Source organism: Cajanus cajan, chromosome 2 (genome assembly GCF_000230855.2).
Source record: "Cajanus cajan strain Asha chromosome 2, NIPB_CcT2T_4, whole genome shotgun sequence".
In the NCBI taxonomy this organism is placed as follows: domain Eukaryota; kingdom Viridiplantae; phylum Streptophyta; class Magnoliopsida; order Fabales; family Fabaceae; genus Cajanus; species Cajanus cajan.
This window is the reverse complement of record NC_138518.1, coordinates 51,926,450-51,941,894: the sequence shown is the minus strand read 5'-3', so window position 1 is coordinate 51,941,894 and position 15,445 is coordinate 51,926,450. Positions and strand designations below refer to the sequence as shown.

The 15,445-nt window shown below is 35.4% G+C and overlaps 2 protein-coding genes across 2 annotated transcripts; one reads left to right on the top strand and one right to left on the bottom strand.

Moving 5' to 3' along the window:
* Window positions 1-491: 491 nt before the first annotated feature.
* On the top strand, window positions 492-6,630 carry LOC109790633 (Prolyl oligopeptidase family protein). Its single transcript, XM_020349820.3, has 10 exons — window positions 492-1,148; window positions 1,220-1,442; window positions 1,988-2,129; window positions 2,203-2,403; window positions 2,595-2,726; window positions 2,837-2,965; window positions 3,591-4,003; window positions 4,219-4,435; window positions 4,540-4,730; window positions 6,072-6,630. The coding sequence occupies exons 1-10, from the start codon at window positions 650-652 to the stop codon at window positions 6,247-6,249; spliced, it is 2,325 nt and encodes a 774-aa protein (XP_020205409.1). The 5' UTR covers window positions 492-649; the 3' UTR covers window positions 6,250-6,630.
* A 1,433-nt stretch (window positions 6,631-8,063) lies between these two features.
* LOC109790632 (uncharacterized) lies at window positions 8,064-12,157 on the bottom strand. Its single transcript, XM_020349819.2, has 2 exons — window positions 11,832-12,157; window positions 8,064-11,300 (listed from the first exon to the last, which is right to left on the bottom strand). The coding sequence occupies exon 2, from the start codon at window positions 11,248-11,250 to the stop codon at window positions 8,452-8,454; it is 2,799 nt and encodes a 932-aa protein (XP_020205408.2). The 5' UTR covers window positions 11,251-11,300; window positions 11,832-12,157; the 3' UTR covers window positions 8,064-8,451.
* Between the last annotated feature and the right edge of the window lie 3,288 nt (window positions 12,158-15,445).

Sequence of the window (15,445 nt, the reverse complement as noted above, 5' to 3'; positions counted from 1 at the left end):
TACGTTGAATTTTTTTCATTAGATTATGCTATATTTTTCTTGTGATTGGAACTACGATGATTATACTTGGTATGAAAATAAGACAGAATTAACATGATGGTGCACAGTTGGAAAATAGTCACATTGGAGATGATTAGTTTTGTTTGCTATTGATTACTCTTATATAGTTAAGTTTTGTATATTGTCGACTAATATTTAGCTTTATTTTACTCGTAAAATTATATGTTGTATATGTTTTCTATGCACAAAATATTAGTTGATATTATAACCTCTTATTCTAATGCATGTTGTTTAACCTTTTCAATTCAATCATATGTATAGTAACATGTCATATTGTTTTAATTTTGACAAAAATACTATTACAATAAAATATCCAAATATAAATTAAATTATATACTAAATTAACTTTTAGCTCAAGTTTGAAAATTTTAGTCCTAATATTTTCAACTTAAATCCAAACGCAAACTTAGCATGAGTAACAAGTGGAAAGGAGGAAAGAGTCGATGGGGGAGAAAAAAAGTAGTAAAGGAATTTTTTTGTTTCTGTTTTTTTTAAAATAAAAAAAGATTATTAGGAAGTAGGTTTTAACTTTGATCTGTGGGGGATGAGCTAGCCTAAAACCCTTTTCCTCCGCCCAGAACCCCCAACAATGCGCCCTCTGCTCCGCTTCACCATGGTGGCTCGGCGCCACTGCAAGGCAGCGCCACCACCACCGACCCCACCAAAGGCCCCGAAAAAGCCTCAGAAGTTCAGTTTCCACGGCGCAACGTGGGAGGACCCGTACAGCTGGATGTCCCAGGTGAAGGACAAGGTGGCGATGCGTCACATGGACGTGTACATGGAGCAAGAGGAGAAGTACACCGAGGCCGTCATGTCCGACTCCGAGCCCCTCCTCAACAAACTCCACTTCGAAACGGCCTCTCGCATGCCCTACGACCTCTCCACCCCTCCCCTCCGCTGGGGCCCCTGGCTCTACTACCGCCGCGTCCATGATGCTAAACCCTACCCCATCCTCTGCCGCCGATTGGCCTCCTTGAACGACGATTTCATTTCGCATAAGTATCCTCCCGCTGGTTTCGATTTCACCACGGGCAAGACCATTGAACAGAAGCTGCTTGATTACAATCAAGAAGCCGAGAGGTTTGGAGGTAAATTATGCAGCCATGTCTTCTCTTTGCTTCTTTCATGTTGCTTTTATAATGTTTGAGTTGTTTTGTAGGTTATGCTTATGAGGAGCTGTCTGAGGTTTCGCCCAATCATCACTTTCTTGCCTACACTATGTATGATAAGGACAGTGGCTACTTCAAGTTATCCGTCAGAAATTTGAATTCGGGTTCGCTCTGCGGTAAGCCTCAGGCGGATCGAGTTTCCAACTTGGCCTGGGCTAAAGATGGACAGGCTTTGCTTTATGTTGTCACAGATCAGAAAATGAGGCCTTATCGGTCAGTGAATAGTTAATTTGTTGTTGATCTATCGGTGGCTTGGTGCCATGCCGAATTTGAAGAACAAGACTTTGATACAATTCCCTAGGTGATTTTAGTGTTGTTCTTCGATCAGAATTGAAGTTTCACCTTGGTAGCGCGAGTTGATCTTCAATACAAACTTTTATTGTGTGGATTACCAAGTTGAGCCGGCAATTTTGATTGAAGAACAATAAGAAAAGCATATAGTAGATTGCATCTGAGTTTTGTCCATAAAAGAACAAGACTTTGATATAGTTCCTTAGGTGCTTTCAATGTTGTTCATCGATCATAATTGAAGTTTTACTCTTTAACCTTGGTAACCTGTGTTGATCTTTAATGAAAACTTTTATTGTGTGGATTACCAATTTGAGACTCCAATTTTGATTTTAAAACAACACTAAAAGCATATAAGAAATTGCATCTAAGTTTTGTCCTTAAAGAATCACTTTGTTTTTTGCTTATGATTGTTGACATTGAAGTCCGTGTGATCTTCCTCGATCTCATTGTTCAACTTGTTGCTGCAGTATCTACTACAGTCTGATTGGGTCAACTGATGAAGATGTCTTGCTTTTGGAAGAGTTAGATGAAAAGGTTCATGTTAATATTAGGCACACGAAAGACTTTCAATTTGTGACTGTAAATACATTCTCTACCACGTCATCAAAGGTAAAGGATCTTTGCTATGAAACTGTCAAATTAGGATCCTTTGTATTGTATAATAATTATAACCATTTCTTAGGTCTTTCTAATAAATGCAGCTGATCCATTGTCTGGCTTGAAACTAGTTTGGGAGTGTGATGCTCAAGCTCACTGCATAATTGAACATCACCGAGGTTACCTTTATTTATTTACAGATGCACCCAAAGGTGGGAGATCAGTTGATTGTCATTATCTTCTTTGTAGTCCAGTGGATGCTCCTTTCAGTACAAGAAAATGGGAGGTAGTTTGGAACATCATTTCCCCCCTCTCAAAAGTTGGCCTGTTTGATTTTTATTCCTCCTTTATATCATATGCAAACATTTGTTTATTTGAGACAGTGAGATATTTTGTTATAACAACCAACCATTTTCATGGTTTCTAACAATCAGCTTTACCTTACTTACATGTTATATTTGGCCTCATGAACTGCAGGAGTTATCTGTCGATGACCCAGATTTGATTATTGAGGATATTGATTTTAGTGATAAATACTTGGCTCTCATTGTAAGGGAAGGTCGAAAAGTTAAACTTTGTTCAATTGGACTTCCATTGCCCTTTGAGAAGGTAATCAAAGAGAATTTGTTATACAATGCTCTTGTGGATAAACTCTTTATTTAATTACGTTTTATCATCTTATTGAAATATTGTTGTAGACCATCTTATTTTTGTGATAGGGGGCAGTTAAACTGAGGAAGCTGGACTTACAGTACTTGTCGCTTCCAAAACATGTTTGCCAAATTTCGCCTGGACCAAACTATGACTTTTTCTCATCTGTCATGCGCTTCATAATATCATCACCTGTGGTATGTGAATGATTGTTTTCTTTCTTTTGATAATTTCTGAAGATGGTTCTCCTTATGTTTCTGATAACATCTGCTTACCTTCGTGTTGTATCAACTTTGAATGACCATTCACTGGCCCTTTTAAATTTGGATTCAAGGAAATTTTGAAAAGATGGAAAGGAAATAGTCTTTTGGAAAAATATTGTTTTTTATCGTTTGTTTGATCTAGCTCAAGGATGATGCTGCAATATGGAATTCAAAATGGAATTTTAGTGAATACTTAACTACAATGATGGTGTTCTTTATCATGAATTCCAGAACAATTTGAGCTTCCAAAAAATACTTTATGATGTATTTTGCTTTGCCAATATGCCTGTTATAATTGATTTTGGTTTTTCAAGTTTTCTCTTCCTGTGACTTTCCTCATTAGGTTTTTCTCACTTTATATACCTACTTGTAGTATGCTCATTGTTGTTTATATACCTACATATTATATATTGTCTCAAGAGGTCACTTTTTGTTCAGTATTATAGCCCTAGGTTAATAGTTGGTTTGGTACAATTCAGTACAAAGTACATTTATGTCGCAACCTGGAAGAAAGTCCTGATCATCAAATCCTGATATGTTCACCATAAGTTTCTTGCAGATGCCCGATGCTGTGGTTGATTATGATCTTGCCACAGGTAGGTGGAACATTATTCAACAACAAAATATGCTTCATGACAGAACAAGAATACTGTATGGTAAAAATTCTGCAAGTATTAGTATGGACTCCTCAAATTCCAAGCACTCCAGTCTTGTGGACGTGAACTCAGAAGATGACCACTTATGGAATGACCTGTCCGAGTTTTATGCCTGCGAAAAATATGAGGTCCCTTCATTTGATGGAGTTTTGATTCCCTTGACTACTGTTTCTGCACGTAATAAAAAGCCAGAGGATAAAAAACCTGGGATATTGCATGGACATGGAGCTTATGGTGAGTTACTTGACAAACGGTGGCGCAGTGAACTAAAAAGCCTCCTGGATCGAGGTTGGGTTGTTGCCTATGCTGATGTTAGGTAGGATTCACATTACATTGTTGCCATGTATTTAATGCTTATTCATATGGATATTCTTATATTGTTGTATTTATAGAATAAAATAGAAATTCTTGTATATTTCTATGTTAATGCAAATTGTCCAAATAAATTTATTTTATTTGAAGTCAATGATTGGAAAACTTCCTTTTCGTTATATATCTCTTATATATGATAGTTTTGGTGTCCTATTTCAGAGGTGGAGGTGGTTTTGGAAAGAAATGGCATAACGATGGGAGACGTACAAAGAAACAAAATTCAATCAATGATTACATCTCTTGTGCCAAGTTCCTCATTGAAAAGAATATTGTGCATGAAAACAAGTTGGCTGGTTGGGGATATAGTGCTGGAGGGCTTTTGGTTGCTTCTGCCATTAATCATTCTCCAGATTTATTTCGTGCTGCAGTTTTGAAGGTGTTGAAGAATGTGCTTGCTTTTGGGTTTTACTGTACTTGGGCTCTGTTTTAAATGTGTTGTATCTCAAACTCAATTACCTTTTGGTATGATTTCTGCTGTAGGTTCCCTTTTTAGACGCAACCAACACTCTTCTGTATCCCATCTTGCCACTTATAGCTGTTGATTATGAAGAGTTTGGATACCCTGGGGATCTCGATGATTTTCTTGCAATTCGAGAATATTCTCCATATGACAATATAGTAAAGGATGTTCTTTATCCAGCTGTATTATTAACCTCATCTTTCAATACACGGTAAGTTACTGATGTCTTTGCTTTACTTCCTGTCATGGTATCCAAGTTTATGATGTGGTTGATTTGGGTAGTGTTAGGAAGAACTGAAGAAAGCACTTGTGATAAAAGTGACTGCCAAAATATACACTTAAAAATGACTGCTGAGTTGATGTGGATCCATCATGTTAGATACATAGATACTTGGACAATTTTATACTTTTGTTTTCTGAATTTCTATGCCAATGAGTATGATAAGTTGCAGTCTTTTATTGCGTTGTCTACATTACAATGATTAATGGTGACATTTGAAACATCTATATCTCTGTTTCTTGTCTTCAGTTGTGCTAAAGACTGACTCTGCGGAGTTAGAGTCTGTAATGTTGCATACATTTTAAACACGTGCTGTTGTTAGGATTTACTTGTCTTAAATAATCCGTAGAATCTGTTTTTATGTTCTTTATGGTAAATTTTATTTTAAATCATATATCCTATGATATTTTAGAATTTGCCGTATGTTAATATCCAAGCTTCTTACCTAGGGGGTCACAACACAGTTACTTCAAAATATTTTCTTCACATCATATTCCCCTTGCGTCGAATGAAACTAAATTAGATATTGGTGCTCATTTATTAAGATTAAATGTGGGGGTTTGAGATTATATTATGCCGAGTTTCCTTTCCTCTTCCGAATACCTGATTTATTGGCATTGGCCAAGTGGATTTGCTGTCGTTTATTCATATGAAAAATGATGTATGCGTGGAGAACATTGTGGTTTTGGTTGATAGTATGTGGACATGTCTGCTATAAACACCAGTTTCATTAATGGCGTGTGGCCTACATAATGAGCATGTGTAGCTTTCTATGGAAGAAAATTTTAGTAGTTGTAGAATGTGTGCCTAAGTTTTTCCCCCACAAATATGCGAAGAGAAGTTTTTTTTTCTTTTTTGTCATTTTAAGTCTTTAAAAAACTATATATTGAGATCGAGTTTAGGTCTGATCTGATTAGATGCCTCTTGTCCTCTTTATTTGTTATTTGTTAACATTAAAAACCTTTTTTCTTACATTGCAGACACTTATCCTCTTTACATGCTAAACATTAACAAAGACATGCATTTTAAACTTGGGGCATTTTTGGCATGTGAGAGGGAAAGATAAGAAGACCAAGAGATAGATAGGTTAATTATATGGGGATCTAGTGAAAATCACATTTTCGTCACCTGTGTTATCGACCATCCAAATGCACACCCTAAGCTGTCTATTGCCTTTCAGACACCATTACCTATACATTAATTTTCTATGTGAATGGTAAAAGAATCAACAGGTTATACCGTACTAATGGACCTTTTCTTTTCATGACTCAGGTTTGGAGTATGGGAAGCAGCAAAATGGGTTGCACGAGTTCGTGATCTCTCAATTTACGACCCAAAGCGGCCAATATTGCTGAATTTGACCACAGATTTAGTGGAGGAAAACCGTTATTTGCAGTCCAAGGAATCAGCATTAGAGGCTACATTTCTCATTAAGATGATGGAATCTTAGATATCCAACTGAACATTTGCTCAATCACTTAAATACAGTTAGCCCTTTTGAGATGCCTCCCAGTGGAACCTGATATAGAATTGAAATTGTACTTTGGTTGAACCTTGCCAAGATCCAGTCAGGAGCTCTGCTTGGGAAATACTTGCCATCCAAATTCTTTTCCAACTGCTTGGGGCATGCATGGATGATCTACACCAAATGGTTACTACTATGCTAAAACAACCAAACAGAATTGACACTAGAACGTTTGCTGGTTTATCATGTAATTTGGAGTTCGTTAAATGTAAATGTTACAGTTCCTCATTGTTAAACGAAAAGCATAAATGCAATTTTGGTCTTAATGGTAATGCCATCCACGCGTGCACGCACGTATGGAGCTTACATGGAATTTCATATTAGGGATAGCAATCGTACAGCACCATATGATCTTTTCCCGCGTTCGACAATAGTAAGACCAACGATCTCCAAATCAATAAATAACCCATCAATTAAGTTGACAGATATAATAAAACATTACAGCCCAAATTGTATTTGGATAAGTTTTAAATTATTCTATACACCAAATATTCCATAAATCATCCTATAGCTATTCCACACGTCGAATACAATTTACCGTGTCTGAAGTCGGTTAATTTCGATAACCCAACCATTGCTAGGAAGTGGCACACTTCTGATTTTTACTGGGATAATAATTTGAAAAGAAAAAAAAACTTCAATCATCAAAAAGCACTTAACTTTTTGAAGTTGCGATTAATTAGAAAAAACGTTCATGGACTTTTTTTCTTTTAAGAAGACTATTTTTGATTCGTTTACTTTTAAAACCCAATTTGCATATTATTTTCGTTCTCATTTATCACATCTCACAGGTTGGCATTCAATACATCAATGATTGAAAGAAAAGAAAAAGAACTAATCAAGAGCTCACTGATTTGTCAACTTCTGGATGGAAAAACAGCATAAAATCTTATAATAGTTCCTTTGCCGAAACAAAACTTAGTGGGTGAGGCTTAGCTATGATTCATACCCCATATAAACTATAAAGGATATAATTTGGAACAAAAAGGTCGAGCCGAATAAAAAGATAACTTAATAAAGGTTCAAGCAGGGGGTCATATCAACAGATAAAAAGTGCACAATCAATTAACCATTTAATTTATTATTTATTAATCAAACTAATTGGTTATAATTTAATACTTAGAAATAATGCAATTAGCTATTTGATTAATCACATCAGTCAAGAGATATCAAAACTTTAAAAGGGTAGCATAGAAACCTCCAAGCAAAAGGAACTTGCATTTCCTTCCATCGCACATATTTGGATATTTCCCCTATTTGCAATCTGTCGCGCTTATAAAGCAGAAGCTACATAATGGTTGGTGCACGAGGCACGACTGCAACACAGGAGTAACTTTCAGAAGAAAAAGTAAATACATAAATATAAATAAATTAAAATACAGTTTCGGAAATAGCACAAGTATTGATCAAAATGTTGATTCTTGGTCTTTCAGTATATTTTTTTCACTCAAAAATAGGACCAATCCTTATCAACTGATCAAATTGCCTTCGTAACTACCGTGTCAATTGGGAGTAAACAATTGAAAATTCAATATTAAGGATTGAGATGTCAGCAAAAATCCCAAGGAAAAAAAATGTTCCAAGGCATATCCATCACCACATTCGTTCCACATTGCCTGATTCCGTTCTCACCTTAGTCAAATATTCAAGTTTCACCAACATTTAGGAACATATTTAGTCCAAAAAGAAAGCACTAATAGGATGGTATGCTAACCTATAGCATGACAATGAACACTACATTTTTACAGAAGTTGGAAATCCTTTTTTGTATGCAAAGGAAGCTAAGTATATACCAGTAGAAGTTCTACTCATACAATATTGCTTCAAAGTACATCATGGCTTCCCAATATGTAACAAATCTCTAAAGCCAACTCTACAAGCATCTCAAAAAACAAAAGGGGAAAATTAAAAATGTAAGCAACAAGAAACATGAATTAACAAATCCACCCCGCTTGCCTTGCTTTGATGCAGAAAATAAGTTTGTGTCTATCTAGGAGCTTATAAATCATCATAAATCAATCCATTCTTCATGCAGCTTTGGCTGCTGCCCCTACTGGCAACTTTTCACAAATAATCTTTCATGTTCAGTTTCCAAAATTGAATACAGTTGCGGGCAACTTTGCCTTCTCAAGCCTCGGAGCCTTCTTGAACAGTAGGAAGACCCCCTTCTCTGATAAATGTAGGGTTGAGAAACTTGGCCACAAAAGCCCACAATTTGTACACATCCTCAAAATTAGTCAGAAATCCCAGTGAAGCTGTGACAACTTCAAGCCTTACAAAGCTACCTTTTCCATCACGCCTACCATTCTCCATTGGCCTGCAAAGAGTAGTGTCTTGAAGATTTGGAGCTCCACGATGCTGTCTTGAGCTATCAAGAATCTGTATATGACTCAGAAAACCAAGACCAAGCGAGATTCCTTCTTTTTCAGCCAGCTTTTGAACAATCTCTGGATTGATTAGCCCCCTGCTTCTGTCCCTCACATTGAAAGCCACAGCTGCACCTCTTTCATATTTTATTTTTGGGCCATAGATCTGCACAAGATTTGCCTTTTCACCCTCATCAGAAACTGACATCTTCAGTTGCAGTAATGAGGTAACAAGCCAATTAATCAAAAATCGAAGTCTAAGTGTAGTTTTATTGAGACCAAGCATATTGACATGATCGATATGTCGACATATTATCTCTGGTTCCCTCCTGCCCCAATCCTGTCCATCACCATATTCTCCATCACTTGTCACCTCTTCATCATCTAAGCTAGCTGCAGACATGTCCCCCGGCTCTAGGGTCTGGCTCAGGTACTCTTTATGAGTATCTTCCATGCTAAAAGACACCCTTCTTCCCTTGCTGTTGGCTTCATTCTCTTCCAAACCAAAAAACCTACCACCACCATAACGATTACCCTCTCTCCTACCCAGCAACCTGAATTCACCTTCAGTTTCCCTTCTTATGGCACTCTCTTTGACATCAGGACATATTTCAGAGGTAGAGCCATTCTCCAAGCTTTGATGCTGAGCAAGAGACGTTGAAGTGTTGAGCCAAGATCCATTGTTGACTGCTTCACTGGTTCCAGGTTCTTCCCGGATCTCATTCACATGCAGATGGTCTGACCCATTACCATTTCTTGAATAATGATCCACTTCCTCGACATGCTCCTCTTCAGGTACCTCTTTGACTCGGTCTAGTTCTTGTGACATCAGGACAGCAGCATCGAATGACAACACGCGACGGTCCTCATGAGCACCTAGGTTTACCTCTCTGTCATCGTACAGAGGGCTGCCGTACATCTTGGAAGTTGGTTTTGGAGAATGTTGCTTCTGGTTCCTCCTCCCATTGAACCAGAAAGGTGGTAGGGGAGAAGCTATCTTATGTTTATTTGATTGACCTACACCGTCAGACCCCACAGGACTCTGACCCAAATCAATCCAAAATGAATTGTCTGATGACTCGTCCTCACTGAAGACTGGACTCTTTATCACCTCTCCAACCGATATGCTCTCTGTCTCCTCAAATATGGTGCTAGTTCCATCTCTTTCAGAGCTGTCTTGATCCATTTCAGTCTCAAACACATCTCTTACCTGTGCAGATGTGAATGCACCAGAAAAGGCAGGCAACTGAGTTCCCGGACGAGTTTCAGAAGCCTTATCACCCATCCCAGTGATTTCATCATCTTCAATCCCAACCAATTTATCCAAACCATCAACAGAATCACTCAAATACATTGGAAACTCGGGGGTAATCTTCACCATTCCAGATCCAGTACAACCAGACTGATTTTGAAGGCTTTGCATCACCGATTTCTTGATCAGAAGACAACCAAAACCTGTGGGATCATATCCAAAAACCCTGTAAAATGACGTAATTATAAAATCTGGCCGAAATAGGGACAAGCCAAGCGAATCCATGTCCTTGGGGCCCAATGATCCAGCATCCAGTAAGACATGCCAGTTGTTCTGCTGGGCCAACGCCATCCACTGGTAAGAATACTTGGCCCCAGTTACTCTAGACTGCACAGGGAATACAAAAAGACCAGTAGCTGAATCCTTCTTCCTCTTCTTCTTGTTGGAAATCTGTTTTCTCAAATCTGTGGAACAGAGTTTGAGGGTTGGCCATTTAAACCACGCACTGTACACTTTAGCACCTTTCTCCCTGGCTTTCTGAGCCATCCAAGCAACAGACTGGCTCTCGTGATCGAACATGGTCAACAACTTTTTGTTTGTCTGGAAAGGGTACGATTCAGCCAGCAATTTAAAAGCCGATCCTCTACTAACAGTGAAAACAAGGCCATATTCATTCTCAGGAATATTCAAATAGTCCATAATTCTAGTCTTTATATCATGCTCAACAGTTCCTCTCTCAGCACCACCATAAAGTGCATGGTTACTCAAATTTGCAGTTATCTCAGACAAGCTAAACGTGGATGACTCCCAATAATGAATTGTCTGAACAAAAGAGAAGAGTCCAAAACCACAGTAATCAAGGCATACCTTGGGTGACAAATGTGAGTATTCATCAGACCTCAACTCATCAACCTTCTCCGAGGACTGGTACTTGGGGTACATAGTGAGGAACTTGGAAAATGCTTCCTGGAGGCTGGGAATTTCCTCCTCAGACTCAAAGATGCGCTCGGCGGCGAGGGCGGTGGCGCGAAGGAACTCGCGGTGGGCGTGCAGCCTGGCCAGCGATCGGGATCTTCCAAGGCCATCATCCTGGTTGGCAGCAGAGTCAGGGTCCATGTCTTGAGATTTGGGGAGTGACCCATCTTCAGAAGCTTCTTCAAGAGCCTCCCTCAGCTTGTTCTCTTGCAGCTTCCGTAGCATTGATGGGTTTCTCTTAATGTCAACATTGGACTCATCTTTCCTCCTGCTCTTCTTGTCCATGATCAGTGCAGCACAGTGAGAAATGGGCTTCCATAGTGAGAGATGCATGGTATCTTCCTCCTCTCCTCACACAAACCAATCTGAGATTATTTGAGACACTTCAAACAACACAAATAATAGGGTTTAGTTTAGCCCATGCCCATCACATCAATCTAAAACAAATTGAGCTTCAACAACAAAATCTAACAAGATAAGGAATCTGGAATCCTAAAAGACCACACCTCCCCCAACAATCCAATTCATGAAACATGAGATTTTTGTTTGAGAGGAAAAACAAACAACTCAGCTCACCATTTCACACGAAAACCAACAAAGACAAAAATAAATAAATAAATGAATAAAAAAAACTTTTTTTTTTTTTTGTCAAGAACCCAGAATAGATTTGAATACCCAAATTCTCAGAAAAGGAGAGAGACAGGGGTAACAGATGGAAAGAAACCCAAGGAGAGAGAAAGTCAAAAGCTCAAACCCTTCAAACCCTAGAACCCAGATCCCAAAATTTGCAAGGAAACTCACAGCAACTGGAACCCCAAAAAAGAAAGAAAAAAAAAAGAGTTTTATAGAAATGGGTTGAAGGAGAATCGAACTAGAAGTAATAGAATCAATGAAGCTGAATGAGTATCAGACACCTGAATAACCATCAGAGGTGAAGGAAGACCCTCTCTCTCTTGAATTCACTTCAGCATAATTAAAGCTAAGCGCCCCACATCGAATTATCTTTTACTAAGAGAAAGTAAGCCGAAAACAAAGCGGTTTGATATCTACACTCTACTGTTTTCTTCTTAAATTGAAAACCAAAAGGAAAAGAAAAGGAAAAGCAGAGAAAAGGAAAAGAGAGAAATTTCAATTGAGACTCTCTCTCTCTAAAAATTCAATCTTTCAATTTCAACTCTAGAAAAACAACACTTGCTAGGAATCCAGGGAGAAGGGACATTGACTCTCGCAAAAACCAAATGTGTAGTGATATTAAAATAATTAATGGATTTTGCATATACATTTAAGAAATGAGGTGGTGGGACCCACAGGCTGAAGTCATGGTTAAAAGTCAAATAATCAGCTGCCTTGTAAAAGCTGTTATCTGTCCACAAACTTCAAAGCTCCCAATCCCTCTCTGCCTTCCATTTCTGAATCATACCCACCACCACACAACTTAACCATTCTATTTACTATTTTATTTTCAAACATAATCACTCTTTTTATTATTATTATTAACTAATCATATGTATGCAGCATCATTGATGGATATTCAATATTTTTTTTCAATTTTAATTGACATCTTAATAATTGACTAATATTATTTAATTTTAAAAATGAGAGTGACCAAATTTATTATAAAAATGTTAAAAAAATTACAATTACACATTCATAAAATTATAGAAATTAAAAGTTAACTTAAAAAATAATAATAACCATCCTTTCAAAGCTATATCATTGTCACATAGATAGATAAAAAAAACTAGCATAATGTAAAAAATTTTAAGATGATTATCATTAAAAATAATAAAACAAATTCATTTCAAAATAAACATTGACCATTGAATCATATCATGAGTATATAATCATGAATAATTAAGATTAAAATAATCATGAAACCATATAACATTAAAATTTGTTCACTTATATATGCATGTTAGTTCAGATTTACTCTTCATGTTAGCCGTTCCCATATAAATATGGTCATCTCACTGTACATATGTTCCACTAGAATATATTATCAAATATTATGATAAAATAATTTTAAAATAAATAAAATATAAAATGACAAGTATTTAAAAATTTTATTTCATTTAAAAGAAAAGGATAATTTCAGTGTTTTCTTTAATGTCTCACAGAGAAAGCAGTAATGAATATTTTTCCCACTACACCGTTATTATTTATAAAGTCAGACTAATTTGAATCTTGTTAGGTGAATTATTTAATGAGGTAAAGTTCTCTCATTCAAGGTGGAGCAGTAAGGTAATAGTATTTGATATAAGCTGTTTCATACATAGATCATGTTTGAATTAAGATTCTTCTATGACTAATTACCACTTTGGAAATTCAAAAGAGTATGCTACCAAAAATAAATAAACTAAAAGAGTGTGAAGAAGGCCCCGTATTTTGTGTGTTTTTTTTGCTTTTGTTTTTGGTTCAAAGCCGAAGGTGTTGCTTTAAGTTTCAAATTCAATTTAGCATTGATATGAGGAAGAATCTATTCCGAAACCCCTTAAAGCAAAAAAAAAAAAAAAAGAGAAAATTAAAAAGAACGAATCTTTGATCCAGATGGTTAGATTCAACATTCCGAACCCTTAAATGATATAACAATTTGTAATGAGCTTTTAGATAGAGGAACAGTAAATTCAAATAAATGAGCAATGACCAATCAACTTAACCTCCAATTTGTATATGTATATATAAAAAAAATATAAAAAAATAAAAAAAAAACTTAAAACCTCCAATAATACATATATTTTAGTTTGGGAGGAACAGCATTGATCAATTTTATTTTGTTTGATTCTAAAAACAATAAACTTCATTGTGTCAGTGTCTTGTGCTTGAGGGTGTTGTTTATTGAGCCAGATCAATAACAACGATTTCCTTCTTTCTTTATTTAATTTTTTGGTGGAGTTAAACAAATGAGAAATCAGAAATGCATCCCAAAAAATTATAAAAGAATATCAAGTTGATTGAGTCTTGCTCCATTTTAATCTTGATTATCAATTCCAGAAACAATTTCAGTGTATTGCTTTAATTTAATAACTGACATTTTGGTCAACCCTTAGAAGCGGAGGATCAATCAAAATACTAAAATTACAAAATTTCAAAGACACGCCTGTTTGTGCCTAGTTTACAAATTACAATCAACCAGTGACAGGTTCCTTGTTTATGACGTTTATGTGATGTTAACCAATTATTATTATTATTATTATCATTATTACTCAGTGATCAAGGCATAACTTCTGAGTTTCTTGTGCATCACCCACGTTTTGGTCATATCCATTGTACAATTCATCAAGGTAGGTAAACGGCAAACTCACGTTAATGCATGTAGAATGTATGATCTATTTTATTTTAATAATTTTGTTTGTTCAATGGAAGAGAGGTATTTTTATTTTTATTTTTATTTTTTTCATTTTTGTATATATTACCAATATCAGAGATTTACAAGCATTTCAGAGAGGTTTACAGGAGATTTTGCTAAACAGTGCAGAGCCTATAATACTAAACATGAGAGTTTATTCTTAAGAAATTAATAACAATAATTACAATTTTCTCTAAGCTTTAGAGTTTTGGGCAATCATTATTTTTACCCGAACAATTCAATAAATATTTGGGATCCATTTTATCGCGGTGATCGAAATTATTAATAATTTTTTGAAGCTCACAAATACATTCTTCAAAACTTGTTTTATTTAACTACTTTTTTATATTTAGCTACTTGAGCATGGTTTGTTTATTTATTTATTTTATGTATAACTTGAACATGCTTTAATTAGTGGTCTCTAAATGAATTTTGTAGTATCGGAATAGAACATTTATTGTGGAAGCTAAGATTTCAATATTGAAAGCAACTAAAACACTTTTTTTAATCATTAGATTATAAATATAAAAATTTCTTGTCGGGGTTGTGTATCTTTGACGGTTCTTATTACCTCAGCATAACATGCTAGGATATTTTTTTGTTATTTATCTGGCAAAATAAAATTTGTCATATATGTACAAAGTTTTTTTTAATTTTATTATTTCACTAAATATCATACAAATCTTAGGGATATATAATGGATTTTTTTATGAAATCAAATTTTAGCAATTTTGATTCTCTAATTTTTAAATCTCTAATTTTACAAAATCAATAATTTTGATCCTTTTGCTGAATATTTGTTTGTTCACTACTAAAATTGTAATGTTGGTCACAGTTTAATATTAGTAAATGATATAAGAGTTAATACTTAATAATATTTTATTAGATTTTACTTTTATTTCACCTTTTTATCTCATAAAAATTGTAAAATGAGATAAAAATATAAATTAGACTAAATATCATTAAAAAATTAAGTATCATTCTATATATATACTTTAATGTCAAATTATGTTTAATGTTACAATTTTAACTATTTATGGATGAATATTTAATAATGAAATCAAAATTATGAATTTTATAAAATTGAGGAACTAAAATTATAGAATTAAAAATTGAAAGATTAGAATTATGTATTAAACATTATAGAAATCAAAAATATAATTTATCAAATAAAGTACTCTT

Coding starts and splice junctions, on each gene's coding strand:
- LOC109790633 (XM_020349820.3), top strand. CDS start 650: ATGCGCCCTCTGCTCCGCTTCACCATGGTGGCTCGGCGCCACTGCAAG. Junction 1,149..1,219: donor AGAAGCCGAGAGGTTTGGAG/GTAAATTATGCA, acceptor GTTGTTTTGTAG/GTTATGCTTATGAGGAGCTG. Junction 4,004..4,218: donor GTTGCCTATGCTGATGTTAG/GTAGGATTCACA, acceptor GTCCTATTTCAG/AGGTGGAGGTGGTTTTGGAA.
- LOC109790632 (XM_020349819.2), bottom strand. CDS start 11,250: ATGCATCTCTCACTATGGAAGCCCATTTCTCACTGTGCTGCACTGATC.